Source organism: Mesoplodon densirostris, chromosome 3 (genome assembly GCF_025265405.1).
Source record: "Mesoplodon densirostris isolate mMesDen1 chromosome 3, mMesDen1 primary haplotype, whole genome shotgun sequence".
NCBI lineage: Eukaryota > Metazoa > Chordata > Mammalia > Artiodactyla > Ziphiidae > Mesoplodon > Mesoplodon densirostris.
Genome location: NC_082663.1, coordinates 119,063,666 through 119,079,824, shown reverse-complemented (window position 1 = coordinate 119,079,824; position 16,159 = coordinate 119,063,666). Strand labels below are relative to the sequence as shown.

Genomic DNA, 16,159 nt, shown 5'->3' with positions numbered 1-16,159 from the left:
AGTCTTTTGGAGAGATTAAAAAACCCATTTGACTATGATGAAAGATATATGGAGGACAGAACATCCAAAATTTGCATAGTTTCTTATTTTTCTGCTTTTTGGAATTAAAACATTGAAACCTGCTCCCTCCCCCTAAAAAATCTACATAGTTTTAAGGGAATTCATAGACACCTCTCCAACAATAAGAAGAGATGTTGAGGAAAAAATCTGCTTCCAGGGCACAGTTTAAATATCCAATTGTGCAAACAAAAGAAAAAGATTGCATCCTCTGGATTTACATACCTAACGACTACGTACGAGTATAGGGCCTGCCAGAAAAGACACTGGGCACAGTCAAAAAATCCAGGTTCTTTATCCAGCCCTACTAAGTCACATGGCCTTTTCAGACAGTAGCTCTGAGAGGTGATGCAGTGCTAAAATTTTATGATTCTATTACTTCAAATCTCACTTGACTGTGCAGACAAAAGAACAAATGGTACTTTATTTCCTATGTCATAGTTTAACATGATTTTGAAGGTTAGTCTGGGAACCTAACCACCAAAATTTTATTTCTACAGAAAAAACAAGTGTGCACCTTCATTTCTGGGATGAGGCTGCAGAGGTTTCTGGCAGCATCAGGCATGAGTCAGGTATTCCTATCCTGGGAACTGCCTAGGATATTTTAGCAGCCCTCTCTCTCTGGACTAAAATATCCAGAATTGGACTTTGTCAAAACTTTCTCCTTGTCAGTCAGCAGTACAGTAATACACACGGGGAGACTTTAAAAAAAAACCCTAGATTTATTGAGTTAATGACTGTTTAAATTACATTTAAATAGCAACCCAGAAGAGCCAAAGAAAGTTTCTCAATTCAATGAACCTTTGTGAAACAAAGAATCCTTTTCTAAAGGAAAAAAAAAAAAATCTTCCCCGAGATTTCAAGAAGCTTATCTTTTGGAGTAAGAAGGTATGTCTGGGGCTTCCCTGGTGGCGCAGTGGTTGAGAATCCGCCTGCCAATGGAGGGGACACAGGTTCGAGCCCTGGTCCGGGAAGATCCCACATGCTGTGGAGCAACTAAGCCCATGCACCACAACTACTGAGCCTGTGCTCTAGAGCTCGCAAGCCACAACTACTGAGCCCGTGTGCCACAACTACTGAAGCCCGCACGCCTAGAGCCTGTGCTCTGCAACGAGAAGCCACCACAATGAGAAGTCCATGCACCACAAGAAAGAGTAGCCCCCACTTGCCGCAACTAGAGAAAAGCCTGTGCGCAGCAACGAAGACCCAACACAGCCAAATAAATGAATGAATGAATGAATGAATGAATGGAAGACCCAACACAGCCAAATAAATGAATGAATGAATGAATGAATGAATGGATGTCTGCTTTCCAAGATAAAACTAATTCAAACAGTCATCTTCTGTCAACCATTTATTATACTGAAGTTCCAAATACTCAAGACTATTTGCTAATTTGTTTCATCATTTTGACTGGAATTCACTGGATCCTTACCTCTGATAAGATTAATGCAATGTATGATATCACACTTCTAGTACAGTATTTTAAAATAATCTTAAAATAAAATTAGTACTGTTACAACTCCTTTCCCATATCCTTAAAAATCACCCTTTGGTAACTGGCAATCTTAGACATTTTGAAAGTATGTAGTCTACAGAAAGATGATTCATAACGTGAAACAGGATGAATGAAGTTAAGATGTAAACTTCTACCATGGGATCAATGCATCTACTAAATTGGCTTTTCCTATGACCATAACCATACAAAACTTCACCAAAGAAGTTAATTAGAAGTTTACAAAAAACTACTGATACTTAATTGTACCCATTTACATAAAACAATACTTTGACACTTTTAAAAAGAAAAAGTATGGTTTAAATGATTTAATCCTTACACTCCTGGTTACTTGCTGAACCTCAATCTTCAGTTATTTTTAATTCATATATTAAACTGGTGCCTACCAATCTACAAAAAAAGTGTGGTGTTATCTTTTGGTTTTGTTGTTGTTTTTAATTTGAATTGGCTGCCAAAAATCTGGATTTGTGGCTTCCCTTAAAAAAAAAAAATCTGGCAACTTTGGGCACAGATCCTGGCAATAGCAACATTTGGAGGGAGCTGAATAGCAGCTGCCCTCTTCTAATAGCACATGCAATTTCTAGCTCCCTCCAATTCTCTTTGCTCACTTTGGTCACCTGCCTAGCCATCAGAGTTTGAAATCTTTATTTTACTGGAAAATTGACTGACTGGGCTTTTCAGGGGCCTTAAGACCTTTAATCATAGAAATACAGTAAATCAAGTGATAGTCCTGGCATTAAAGCTATGTATTCCAAATGTTAACTATAACTAGCACGACACCATTAAAATGTACAAGGCACTATCATTGTTAAGAGTTTTTTAGTATCTTAACTTTGGTCTGTCTTCAATTCTTCAAAGAATCATGATATTCAGCCTTTTACTCTTCCTCAAAATAAAGAAATTAACCTTGTATTTCAATATTATGGCACGCTAAGAGCAACAAAAAGCTTCCTGCATCTGTATAACAAAGGTAAAGAAGAAAAACAGGAAGCAAGTAAAAAAAGGTCTCTGATCAGTCAGACCACACAGTTCACAGAACACATGAAGCCCTCTTCACTCAGAGCCTACTGGATCTTATTTTAGACATAATTTTAATAAGCTCAGTGATCTGGTTTCCCAGCCCACAACAGATGAGATGCAGCCAACTGGAAAAGGGTTGGGGGTGGTGCTGCTAGAGGCAGACACTCAAAGCATCAAAATCAAAGCTGAAGACTGATAATGTCAGCAGAAAACCTCAAAACGTAGCAGGCTGGGGCCATTTGGTGTAGATACGAACAATCCCAAAGGGTCCCAATCCCTGCACAGAACTACAATGGATGTTCAAAATGAAACCTCTTTGGTAAACTCTGTTAAAGCATCGGTCAGTTGACCTTAAACTATATATCAAAATAAAGTCCACCAAAAGCTTTTTGCAAAAAAGTCATGGCATTTAAAGGACTGTCAGATTCACAGAACACTATTTCCCTCTGTCAATGAAACACAAGATACTGAATTCCTGAAGATGCCACATGTCAAAAGTATTTGTTCTTAATAAAATTTTATTAGAACCCAGATGCAGTAGTTCATGATATCTGAAGTTGAGAGGTATTTAAGCAGAACTATTTTCTCAGAGAATAGTAACTGGGAAGGTTCAAGACCAAGATCAATTATGTAAGCCATGTCTGTTTTTGGGAGATTCCATTGCAGATACATTACTAGGGCTGAGGGTGACATTAGGACTGGTCTTATCCAAGTCTGCATTCAATTTAAAATTGGTGTCATACAAAAAGTTAGGGGAAAAAAATCTCCATTTTGTTTTCACAATCTTATTGACTATGACTAGTATGTACACCAAAAATAATTTTTATTTTTCTAATCCCTGGCAGTCTCAGAAGTTGAGCCATACTTTGAGGATGGCTCTAGGTTATAAACCAGGTGAAAAAAGGTTAATACTGAGTTTTAAAAGTTCAAATTATCATTGTCTACACTTGATTTTCCTTATTAAAATTTTAATAAGGGCATCTTTTAGAGAAAATCTAGAGAACATGTAGTATTCAAAAGAAATCATATTATTGGAGGCAAGGATATTAGAAGATTAAAATGCATGTTTTGAGTGCTATTTCCTTCTCTGAAAAAACCTCCATAACATACATATCAGAGTAGAGATTAAAGGCTACATTTCTTGATCTGTAAGTGATCACACATTATACTCACTCTTCTTCAGGTTTTAAAAATAAGGCCACAATCTCCCACACATATAATCTCAAATTGATAACTTCTCAATGAGTCTTCAAAATCTCCTAACTCCTTAAAGCCTTAAAAATGTATATGTATTATTTACTTGGAAGACCTGTCCTCAGTGTGCTCCTGTCCCTTAAATGGTTAAGAGATCTTTACTTAAAGTTCAAGCTTCTTTTAACAAATAACCTGCTTCATTTTAGTAGATTTACTCTGTCTAAAGTCTGCCCTTTTTCATTTGATAGAAATCAAAGTCAAAAGAAGTTGGTGAGGATCTAACCTAATTTACAGTAACCATTGGGATTAATTCCACATTAAAGGTCTTTGATCAAGAATGAAACGAAGACAAGCTGCTGAGCTGAGGTGTTTAAACTGACCAAACCTGCATTTTCACTGAGTTTAAGGCAAGGTGAAAACTGGTTCTCTTCCCCTTGCATCTCTATCCCATCCTTTAGGATGGATAATCCCAGGATCTACTTCTTACGGGCTAGAGGTTTAATACAACCTCTCCAAGTAGCCATGTGAAACACCAAACAAAAATCACCAGTGCCGCTTCCCCACTTCTTAGAAGAAGAAGGAAAAAAAGATAGTGAGAAGTAATAGGAGGTTACAATATTAGAGGGAAGGGGAAAAACTCTAAACTTTAAGCTAAGCCTATACTCCAGAAGCAATATTAGAAAAACCTCCGTAGAGGCAACTACAAATAAATAACCCTTTATCCTAAAGGGCAAAGAAATCCTTCCTAATGGAAAAAGGTAGCAAAATACCTTCTACATTAAAAGGATCTCCCTGAACATATCACCTAATTTAAGCGTTAAAATCCATTTTGCGAAGAGAATGTAAAAGGAAACTTTATGAAATTCTCTCCAGTGGTTTTCAATGTTCAGGTTTCTACCTCTACCCTTGACAATTTAACAGCTTTTCTATTAAATCCATTCCTGCAAACTGAAGTGTCAGTTTCTGACTACATCTGGCAACCTCAAGGACTAAAACGCTTCTTCCTCCACTTCCCTCCTGCCTCATAAAAGTCATGTTTATTTCCTCCTGAACTTCCTACTCTTAACAGTTTCTGGACGAGTTAAGTGGACCGAAGCGTGCGGCCGCTAAGAGGCAAGTGAACTCCAGAAATATTTGTGAATCGGACAAAAGGGCTTCCTCAGTCTGCCTGAGATACGGGCCCCAAGCTCAAGCGGTTCTGTGGAGGGAACCTAGGCAGGTGGAGGTAGGGGTTTTATGGGCAGAGATGGGGCATATAGAGCCCTTTCGACCTCCGTCGATGGGGCCGCCCAACGCCCCAGTCCCAGCACCCGCTCCCGGCACGGCCGGACAATGGCCCTCTGGCACAGCAGTCTCAGGCCGGGGAGAGGCCCTGGGACTCCATACCACGCGGGGCCTAGAGAGGAGGCCGGGAAGGAACGCTGAGCCGGCGAACATACCTCCGGCCTAAGCGCGGGCAGCGCGCCCGGGCCTCCATGGGCGCCATCACTGGGAGTGGGGTGTGAAGGCAGCCCGGCCGGGGCATCGCCGGCAGCCGGGTCCAAAGAAGCTGCGAGCCCGGCGGAGGCGACGGCGGGAAATGCAGGCCGCAGCCTGCTCAGCCGACCCGCCCGGCAGCCCGACCCGCCACAGCCGACCTCTGGCCGCTTACCTTGTGGATTCTCTTCAGAGCCATCGTGGGAGGCAGGTGGAGGCGGCCCCCGGGGCGGGAACAGGGGCAGGGGAGGGACGGGGAAGGGATGAGGGGGCGCGAGGCCGCCTCGGTGATCGCGGGTCGGCCGGAGAAGATGGGGGCTCCGGAGCGCGGGTCCGGCGGGACGGACTTGGGGCCGTGGCCCACTCGGCTCCTGAGCCTGCCGCAGGGGTCACCGCATCACCCGGCGGCGGCCCCTTTATGCGCTGCCGCCCGAGCCGCCGCCGCCGCCACCGCGGTAGCTGCCTCTTCCTTCTAGGCTCAGCGCCGCCTCCTCAGCCGCCGCGGATCCCTCCGCCAGGGAGCAAGAACCCAGGCCTCGGGCTCGGCCGGCGCCTCTGGGTCGGACGGTCGGAGGGACTGCTTGCTGCAGGTGGACCGAGGGACGCGCGGGCGGGCGGCGCCGCCGGGGTGGGGCAGGCGGAGCGCGGGGTGGGCCCAGGCCGAGGGGCAGGTCGGGAGAGCGGGGATTGGCGGGCCGGTGAGGGAGGGCTGGGCCGGGCCGCGCCGGCGGCGGAGGGATACGGGCCGCCCCTGTGAGTACCTTACGCGCTGTCGCCGTCGCCGCCACGGCCGCCGAGACGATGACGCCGCGAAGCGCAAGGAGGAGATCTCGCGACATCTGTGGTGCGGGTCGCAGAAGCTCGCTCGCTCGCTCGCTACGACCCTTGAGTCCCTTACCTGTGGTCCCTCATTCGCGTGACATCTGAGATCAATAAACGTTAAAAGCGAATGTTATTCATATCACCCTACCATCCCCAGAGCATAGACGGACCCGGGAAGAGCACTTTGGTCCATTGCAATGTTCCTGAAGGAGGAAGGGACTTGTCCAAGGTCACACAGCTCCACAGTGGCAAAGCTGGGACTTCCCTAAGTCGAGAGTTTCGTTAGATCCCTCCCTGGAAGCCGCGTGGCAACAGCCTGGGCACCTGCGGGAATGTGGTTGTACAAGCACGCCGTAGGCAGCCCTTAGATGGTGTTTCCGACGAAGGCCCCAGCTGAGAGACTGTTTGAATGTCTCATGCACTGGCATGTCAGGAGAAGTGCTCTGCCTGGTAAATTGTTACAAATAGGCACTGTATCTGTTACCTCAGGGAGAAAAAAAAAAGCTTGCAAAACGTGTGCTCCAGTAATTAAAACCAACCTTGCATTCAAATCACCAACAAAAGCAAGCTTAGAAAACCTATTCTGGGGTTGCTTTTAGAAGATGGAGGCAAAAAGCTAGTTCACTGAGCAACTACTCTGTGTCGAGCCCTGCACCAGGACTAGTGAAATATAAGGCTCACTGGTTGTATAAGGCCTGGGCTGGGAGGTGCTTTTTACCTGTCTGGAGACACTGGGAACACGGAAGAATAGTAAGGAATATTTTCCTGGGAGGTGATGGCCACATTCTCAAGTCTTCCCCAAGGTTTTCTAATTCTAAATCTGTTCTTTCCTCTGTCTGGAAGGGACCTTGAAGATCATTGATTAAGAGACGAGAAACTGGAGCCCCTAAGGAAAAGGATCTTGCCAAAAGTCACACAATAGATCAGCAGCAAAACTTGTACTGCCTCGGGGCCTTCCTGGTGGCGCAGTGGTTGAGAGTCCGCCTGCCGATGCAGGGGATACGGGTTCGTGCCCCAGTCTGGGAGGATCCCATATGCCGCGGAGCGGCTGGGCCCGTGAGCCATGGCCGCTGAGCCTGCGCGTCCGGAGCCTGTGCTCCGCAACGGGAGAGGCCACAACAGTGAGAGGCCCGCATACCGAAAAAAAAAAAAAAAAAACTTGTACTGCCTCATCTACTGAGTAGAGGCTGGACCCATAGGGCAGGGCCACCATGGACCCAGTGAGCCAAAGGAGGGAAAAGCTGTGTCCAGTCGCCCAAGATGCATAGGTTTTAGGTTGAAGGTGAAGAGGAAGTGTCCAAAGTCCTAAATCTTTTCTTCCTGAGAACTGTGATGGGAGAGGTACAAAAATGCCCATTGGTCAGATTTTTAAAAATTTTTCTTCAGCAATAACTTTTTTGTATTAAAAAGTAATATATATTTGTTGCAAGAAATACAGATTAAGTAAAAGGAAGGAAATAAAAGTCAACCATACTCCCATCATCCAATGATTAACCATTTTTGGCATTTGGCTTATGTCCTTTCAGTGTTTTTCCATTATATATATATACATATTTTTCTTTGAAAATGTAGGGTCATGCCATACTATTTGGTAATCTACCTTTTTTAAAAAAAATTTATGTACTTAAGGTGTACAGCATGTTGATTTGACAAACATAAACATAGTGATATGATTACTACATCTTTATCTCCTCATTTTTTGTGTGTGTGGTGAAAGCATTACTACATCTTTATCTCCTCATTTTTTGTGTGTGTGGTGAAAGTAAATTAAAAGGTAATTTACTTTTAAAATAAACAATATATGGTGAATTTTCCTGTGTCAAGACATATTTCTACTATATTTTAATGGCTACATATTCAATCATATTTAATTAACTTGTCACATTTTGGGGGATATGTAAGTTATTTCCAATTTTTACCATTAAAAATATTGCTATAGGGCTTCCCTGGTGGTGAAGAATCTGCCTGCCAATGCAGGGGACACGGTTTTGAGCCCTGGGCCAGGAAGATCACACATGCCGCAGAGCAACTAAGCTCGTGTGCCACAACTACTGAGCCTCCGCTCCAGATCCCATGAGCCACAACTACTGAGCCCACGTGCCACAACTATGGAAGCCCACGCGCCTAGAGCCTGTGCTCCGCAACAAGAGAAGCCACCGCAATGAGAAGCCCGCGCACCACAATGAAGAGTAGTCCCCGCTCACCGCAACTAGAGAAAGCCCGGGCGCAGCAACGAAGATCCAATGCAGCCATAAATAAATAAATAAAATTAATAAATTAAAAAAATATATATTGCTATAGTGAAAAAAATATTGCTATAGTGGATATTCTGTAGTTGATCTTTGTACAACTCTAAGAGGGCTTTTTGGTATAAATTCCTAGGAATGAAATTGCTATATCAAAGACTGATCAGATTTTTGCATCTATGTTCATGAGGGATAAGGGTTTATAATTTTCTTTTTTTGTAATATCTTTGTCAACTTTTCATATCAACGTTATTCTGACCTCATAAAATAAATGGGAAAGTGTTCCTCCTCTATGTTCTGCGTGAGTTTGTGTAGGATTTTTTTTTTCTTCATTAAATAAATATTTGATAGAATTCACCAGTGAAGCCATCTGACCCTGGAGTTTTCTTTGCAGAAGGAGTTTGATAATAAACTTAATTTCTTTCATATGTATGTGTCCATTATGATAAATTGTGTTTTTCAAGGAATTTGTGCATTTCATTTAGGTCATCCAATTTATTAGAATAAGTTACTCATAATATCTTATTTTTCCTCTACTATATGTAGCATCTATAATGGGATCCCCAGGGACTTCCCTGGTGGTCCAGTGGTTAAGAATCTCCCTTCCAATGTAGGGGATGCGGGTTCCATCCCTGGTTGCAGAACTAAGATCCCACATGCCCTGGGGCCACAATGAGAGAGAAGACCGTGTGCCACAACAAAAGATCCCGCATGCCATAATGAAGATCCCACATGCTGCAACTAAGACCCAATGCAGCCAAATTAATTATATATATATATATATATATATATATATATATATATATATATATATATATATAATGGTGTACCTTTTTGTATGCCTGATGTTGGTTATTTGTGTTTTCTCTATTTTTTTCTTGCTAAATCTTGCTAGGGATTTATCAATTTAAAAAATATATATATGCCTATTTTAGTCTTACATTTTTATTCTGTTTAAATGCTGTTTGAGACATTTAATCTTTTTTTTTTTTGGTGGCGCGGCATGCAGGGATCTTAGTTCCCCTGCCAGGGATCGAACCCCTGCCCCCTGCAGTGGAAACATGAAGTCTTAACCATTGGACCATCAGGGAAGTCCCAGGGATTTATCAATTTTATTAAACCTTCCAAAGAACCAACTTTTTTTTTTTTTTTTTGCGGTATGCGGGCCTCTCACTGTTGTGGCCTCCCCCGTTGCGGAGCACAGGCTCCGGACGCGCAGGCTCAGCGGCCATGGCTCACGGGCCCAGCCGCTCCGCGGCATATGGGATCCTCCCAGACCGGGGCACGAACCCGTATCCCCTGCATCGGCAGGCGGACTCTCAACCACTTGCGCCACCAGGGAGGCCCAAGAACCAACTTTTGACCTTACATTTTCTCTATCATTTGTCCATTTTCTATTTTATTGATTTATATTCATTATTTTTTTTCTATTTATTTTGGATATAATTTGTTCTTTTCTAGCTTCTTAAAGTAAGAGCTTAGATCACCAATTTTACACTTTTCCTTTTTTTTCCAATATAAGCACTTTGTAATAAAGCATTTAAAACACGCTGTTTTTGCTGTATCTTACAACTTAGTTATGTTTTGTTTTTCATTTTCCTTCAGTTTAAAATAGTTTCTAATTTCCCCTGTGATACATTCTTTGACCAAGGGTTATTTTCAAATACTTTGGAATTTATAGGTCATCAGGGAGATGCAAGTTAAAATCGTAACAAGATACCATTTCACACCCACTGGAATGGTTAAAAATCAAAAACATTGACAACCATAAGTGATGACAAGGAAGTACAGCAATTGTCACTCCCATTGCAGGTGAGAGTGTAAAATGATACAACCAGATTGGAGAACTGTTTGGTAATTTGTTAGAAAATTAAATGTACATCTACCATATGACCCAGCAATTCTACTCTTAAGTATTTACTCAAGAAAAATGAAAAGATATGTCCACAAAAAGACTTGTACACAGGGGCTTCCCTGGTGCCGCAGTGGTTGGGAGTCCGCCTGCCGATGCAGGGGACACAGGTTCGTGCCCCGGTCCGGGAAGATCCCACATGCCGCGGAGCGGCTGGCCCTGTGGGCCATGGCCGCTGGGCCTGCGTGTCTGGAGCCTGTGCTCTGCAACGGGAGAGGCCACAGCAGTGAGAGGCCCACGTACTGAAAAAAAAAAAAAGACTTGTACACAAATGTTCGTAACAGCCTTATTTGTATATAGCCCAAAAGTGGAGACAGCCCAAATGTTCATCAACAGGAGACTGGGATAACAAATTATGACAAGTCATACAATGGAATTCTACAATAACAAAAAAAGGATGAACTACTGACACAGTTAACAACATGGATGAATCTCAAAGCAATTATGTTAAGCAAAAGAAGAAAGGCACAAAAGAATATGAACTGTACAATTCCATTTATATGAAGTCCAGAAACAGACAAACTGATTTTTGGTGTTTGAAGTCAAAAAAGTGCTCTTGTTGAGGAGGTGATTTGCCAAGAAAGGGATCAAGGAAATTTTCTGGGGTAATGGAAATGTTCTATATGTTGTTTTGGGTGGCGGTTACACTCGTACATATATTGAATTGTCAAAACTCATAGAACTGAACATAAAAGAACATTAAAGTTCTGAGCATTTTATTATATGCAAATGTATATATAAAATAAAACAATATTAAAAGATTTAAGAGTATGCAGAATTTTTAAATCTTCTTATATAGTAGATTTCTCCTTGGGGTGATTTTTCCTCCACTTACCCTACATGGATCTTAGAGCCCACAGTTTACCTTCCATTGTCCTACTGAAACTGTGAGCACACTGCACATTCTTGGTTGTCAACCCAATACTACAAGCTTTACAGTATTTAAAGGCTTTCCCTTAGCAAAGGTGTTTCCAGAGCTGACAGCTGTGATTAAATGATAAGGAGGGGCTTCCCTGGTTGCGCAGTGGTTAAGAATACACCTGCCAATGCAGGGGACATGGGTTCAAGCCCTGGTCCGGGAAGATCCCACATGCCACGGAGCAACTAAGCCCGTGTGCCACAACTACTGAGCCTGCACTCTAGAGCCCGTGAGCCACAACTGCTGAGCCAACGTGCCACAACTACTGAAACCCGCACGCCTAGAGCCCGTGCTCTGCAACAAGAGAAGTCACCCCAATGAGAAGCCCGCGCACCACAACAAAGAATAGCCCCCGCTCACCACAACTAGAGAAAGCCCACATGCAGCAACGAAGACCCAACACAGCCAAAAATAAGTTTATAAAGAAATAAAATAAAATAAATGATAAGGAGTATACTCATTAATATAAATAGACAGATGATTGTTGTGGGCTGAGTAAAGAGTACAGTGCAAATAATTTGGGAACTCCCTATTTTGGGATCTCAGCAACCCTATAGGAGAGTTCATTGTGTCTTATTAGAATAACTGAATAAGAAGTATTAGGTAAACCAGGAATTGATTTTCTAGCTGCATCAGTATAACCCCTTTTTGTGATTTTTTTTTTTTTTTTTGGCTGGGCCCCGGGCCCCGCTTGTGGGATCTTAGTTTCCCGACCAGGTATTGAACCCAGGCCATGGCAATGAAAGGGCTGAGTCCTAACCACTGGATGGCCAGGGAATTCCCTGTGATATTTTCTAAGGTGTAGATTTAAAACACAGAATGTCCCCAAACATCCCAGACTCTTTAAGATAGTACCACCATTAGAGGCTATCAGAGGTAAACTGTTTCCTAGGAAAATTAGGCTTTGTGAGTTTGAAGTAGCTCATTTTTTCATGGTCAAAAATCAGAACAGTGGCTTACCAAAAGAATTGTATTCAATTTTACATTCTTTTTGAACAGTCTCTCTCTCTCGTTATATATGATTTGGAGTGTGTTCTGCCTACCAGCATTAGTTATATTGTTGGGATCTGGTGCTGTGTCCATGCCCTACTTCGTAAGAATTGCTAACTGAAGAAATGACGCTAACTTTGCCACCTGCCTCCTATAACACTTTCTTATGTTTTTTGGCAGACTGGTTTTAGCCTAAAAGTCATCTTTCAGGAAGCTTTCCTGACCAGTCACCCAGACTAGTTTAGGTGCTCTTAGAGTCCTGCCCAGAGATTGATCACACTTTATTTTAATCGTTGGACAACAGTCTCATTCAATAGATTGTCAGTTTCTGGAAAGCAGAGATGTTGTCTCTTTTGTTACACTTTTAATCCCCAGTGCCTGGCATATCAAAGACAGATGTTGAATGAATTTAGGAGCAGCTCAAAAAAACCTTCTTTATACTCACAAGTTGTTGGGTAAGATAGCAGATCCCTTAAAAAAACCAACCAAACAAAAACACTCTGTAGTATTCCAAGACTTTATGCACAGAACACAATCTAAACCCAGTGTAGAGGGTTCAAAATCTAGTAGGAAGGAAAAATACCATCCCTACTCTCTCCTTGGAGAAGATGTCATTGTGCACATGTGGACTTCCTCCTGGTGAAATTGTCTGAAAGGAGGAGATGGTTGTGGGCCCTTGTGCTGCTTCCCTTACTGAGGTCAGGGGTGTTGAGAGGTAGTGTGATCCAGTGACACCGTGGTTTAGAACCAGGTCTTTGCAGTCAGTGGGTTTGAGCCTTACTCTGCTATTTGCTCCTAGTGTGAAGTTTATGCAAGTTTACTTGACCTCTTGAAACTTGGTTTTTCTCATCAGTAAAATGGGGATAATGGTAGCATCTTCATAGAATTATGAGATTAAATAACAAAAGGTATGTATAGGGACTTCCCTGGTGGCACAGTGGTTAAGAATCCGCCTGCCAATGCAGGGGACACGGGTTCGATCCTTGGTCCAGGAAGATCCCACAGGCCACAGAGCAACTAAGCCCATGTGCCACAACTACTGAGCCTGTGCTCTAGACCCTGGGCTCCACAACTACTGAAGCCCGCGCGCCCAGAGCACGTGCTCCGCAACAAGAGAAGCCACCACAATGAGAAGCCTGTGCACGGCAACAAAGAGCAACCTCCGCTCGCGCAGCTAGAGAAAGCCCATGTGCAGCAACAAAGGCCCAACGCAGCCAAAAACAATTTTTTTAAGTATGTATAAATTTCCTGTCCTGAAGGAAGTGCTTATAAATATTAGCTATGATGATAATGATCCTTTTTCTGAGAAAAGCAGTATTATAAAAGACTGGTCCTAGGCAGTCTTTTTCCCTTGAAAGAAGTCTACAAACTCAGCCCCTGTGAAGCTGAGATTGGTTTCCAGAGCCCTCAACCACTGCTCTTTCTGTGAACCTTGTGGTGGGGATGAGAGTACAGCAGCAAAGGGTGGATGGCTTCCTGCAGGCTCAACCTATGCCATTGCCCTGGAAGGGTAGGGAGGGTCTAAGGACTAAGAGACAGAAGAGGTGGCAGAGACCCTAGACAGCTAATTAAAGCCCCAATTTCTGAGGACTTGGTGGTTCTCGTAGTCTATAACTTAAAAAGACCCAGCTGCTTCACTGCTGGGAATGAGATAAGGACCCCGTATTCAAATGCCAATGGCTTCAGCAGCAAACAAGATATATAGTTCAACCTTATTTGCTTTTCCAGTGTATAGAGACTACACAATATAGATGATGTACGTGCTATATACAGAGAATAACATCTGTATTTGGTAGTTTCTGAGAGGGGATTATGAAGGACTTTTGCTTTCTAAGACAAATATTTCTTGTTTTTTTTCTTTTTTTTTTTTTTTGTGGTACGCGGGCTTCTCACTGTTGTGGCCTCTCCCGTTGCGGCGCACAGGCTCCAGACGCGCAGGCTCAGCGGCCATGGCTCACAGGCGCAGCCGCTCCGCGGCATGTGGGATCCTCCCAGACTGGGGCACGAACCCGTGTCCCCTGCATCGGCAGGAGGACTCTCAACCACTTGCGCCACCAGGGAAACCCTAAGACAAATATTTCTAAAATGTTGAATGTTTCATACTGAGCATGTATTATTCTTATATAAAGAAAAAAAGTTTTTAAAGTTTTAAAATCTGGGCTTCCCTAGTGGTGCAGGGGTTAAGAATCTGCCTGCCAATGCAGGGTACATGGGTTTGAGCCCTGGTCCGGGAAGATCCCACGTGCTGCAGAGCAACTAAGCCTGTGTGCCACAACTACTGAGCCTGTGCTCTAGGGCCCATGCTCCACAACAAGAGAAGCCACTGCAGTGAGAAGCCCGTTCACTGCAACGCAGAGTAGCCCCAGCTCGCCACAACTACAGAAAGCCCGCACGCAGCAACGAAGACCCAACGCAGCCAAAAATAAATAAATAAAATAAAAATAAATTTTTAAAAAGTTTTAAAATCTAATGACATGTTATAGCAAAAAATTGGACACAGTCTAATTATTCATCAATTGGAAAAGGTTTGAGTACTGTAACTCATACTACAGAAAAATATGCCACCATGAAAAGAATGAGTTAAATCCATATGTCCCACTGTGGAAAAACTATCACAATATTGTTGAGGTAAAAAACAAAAATTGCAGCAAAATGTGGTTGATATAATTCCATTTTTGTGGGTTAAAAATGTCTAATAAAAACTCATGGAGCTGTTTACACTTGAGATTTGCACAATTTATTCTAAGTAATATCTCAATAAAAGTTTTTTTTCCATCTTCATGAAATTCTGGTTGTGTGTGTATGTGTTGAAATGTGCATGGAAAAAGATCTGAACAGATGAAAATCAAATTTTTAACAGTGATTGTTACTTAATTACCCCTGGGGAATTACGTGAGGAAGGTGAGGGAAGACACTTGCACTTTTTGTTTTACATACTCCTCTGTATTATTTACATTTTAAAATAATAAACATGGGAATTCCCTGGCAGTCCAGTGGTTAGGACTCCTCAGCTTCCACTGCAGAGGGCACTGGGATCCACCCCTGGTCAGGGGAACTAAGATCCTGCAAGCCACGTAGCCTGGCCAAAATAATAATAACAAGAAAACATGATTTTCTTTTGTTGTTAAAACAAAAGCAAATAGAAAAAACTTATTTGTTTTCTATGGTGTCCCTTAAATCACTCCATCGATTTCAAGAACATTTAAAAAAAAATACTTATTTGCTTGCACCGGGTCTTAGTTGTGGCATATGGGATCTAGTTCCCTCACCGGGGATTGAACCCTGGCCCCCTGAATTGGGAGCACAGAGTCTTAACCACTGCACCACCAGGGTTGTCACCGCAAGGACATTTTTGCTGCCTTCCCTCCCAATCAGTGGGTAACAAAATGAAGTTAAGAACAGTCCAAAGGCTTCAGGCAAATTGTGTCCAGTCCACATCACGGTATTGCTGATTTCCCTGTAATTTACATTAGAGAAATTGAACTTCTGGTTGAAGTCGCTCGTGTTTCAAGGAGAAAGCAGACGAACTTTAATGCTACGTACGGTCTCACGACCTTTTAATGTTAACACTGCTCTCAGGAAAGAATTGGGATTTGGCGGCGAAGCTCTGCGTGAACATTATCACTTTTTAAATATCTATTTTTACCGATGCCCTAGAAGCATTCTTTTGGAAACCTTCTTGTTCCAGTAAAAGTTAGCCAATGGGAAACAGGCATGCGGGACCTGAGAGGAGGGACTGGTTTTGAGCATCCTCAGCCGCGAGTAGAAAGCGGCACCTACAGCCAGGCGCCTCCCTACAGCCTGCGGCTCCGTCCTGTCCCCAGTGCCGCCTTGGGGGCAACTGCAGCCCTCCTGCCAGGTACGGCCGGGACCAACCGGAACGGTGACCTTCCTCTGCATCCAGCCCCACGTACAATCCAGGATCCACACAGATTTAGAGGGATGATTGAGACCAAAGGAGGCAGAATGATCAAAGAGATGAACACAAAATAGGGCGAGGAAAGGGG

The 16,159-nt window shown here is 43.2% G+C and overlaps 1 protein-coding gene across 1 annotated transcript in view; it reads right to left on the bottom strand.

Moving 5' to 3' along the window:
• The window catches only part of UBE2D2 (ubiquitin conjugating enzyme E2 D2), a 61,096-nt gene extending 55,179 nt beyond the window's left edge, over positions 1-5,917 (bottom strand). The window contains exon 1 of the mRNA XM_060093434.1: positions 5,439-5,917. Within this exon, the coding sequence (XP_059949417.1) occupies positions 5,439-5,462 (24 nt within the window). The 5' untranslated portion in view covers positions 5,463-5,917. The remainder of the gene's footprint in view (positions 1-5,438) is intronic.
• Between the last annotated feature and the right edge of the window lie 10,242 nt (positions 5,918-16,159).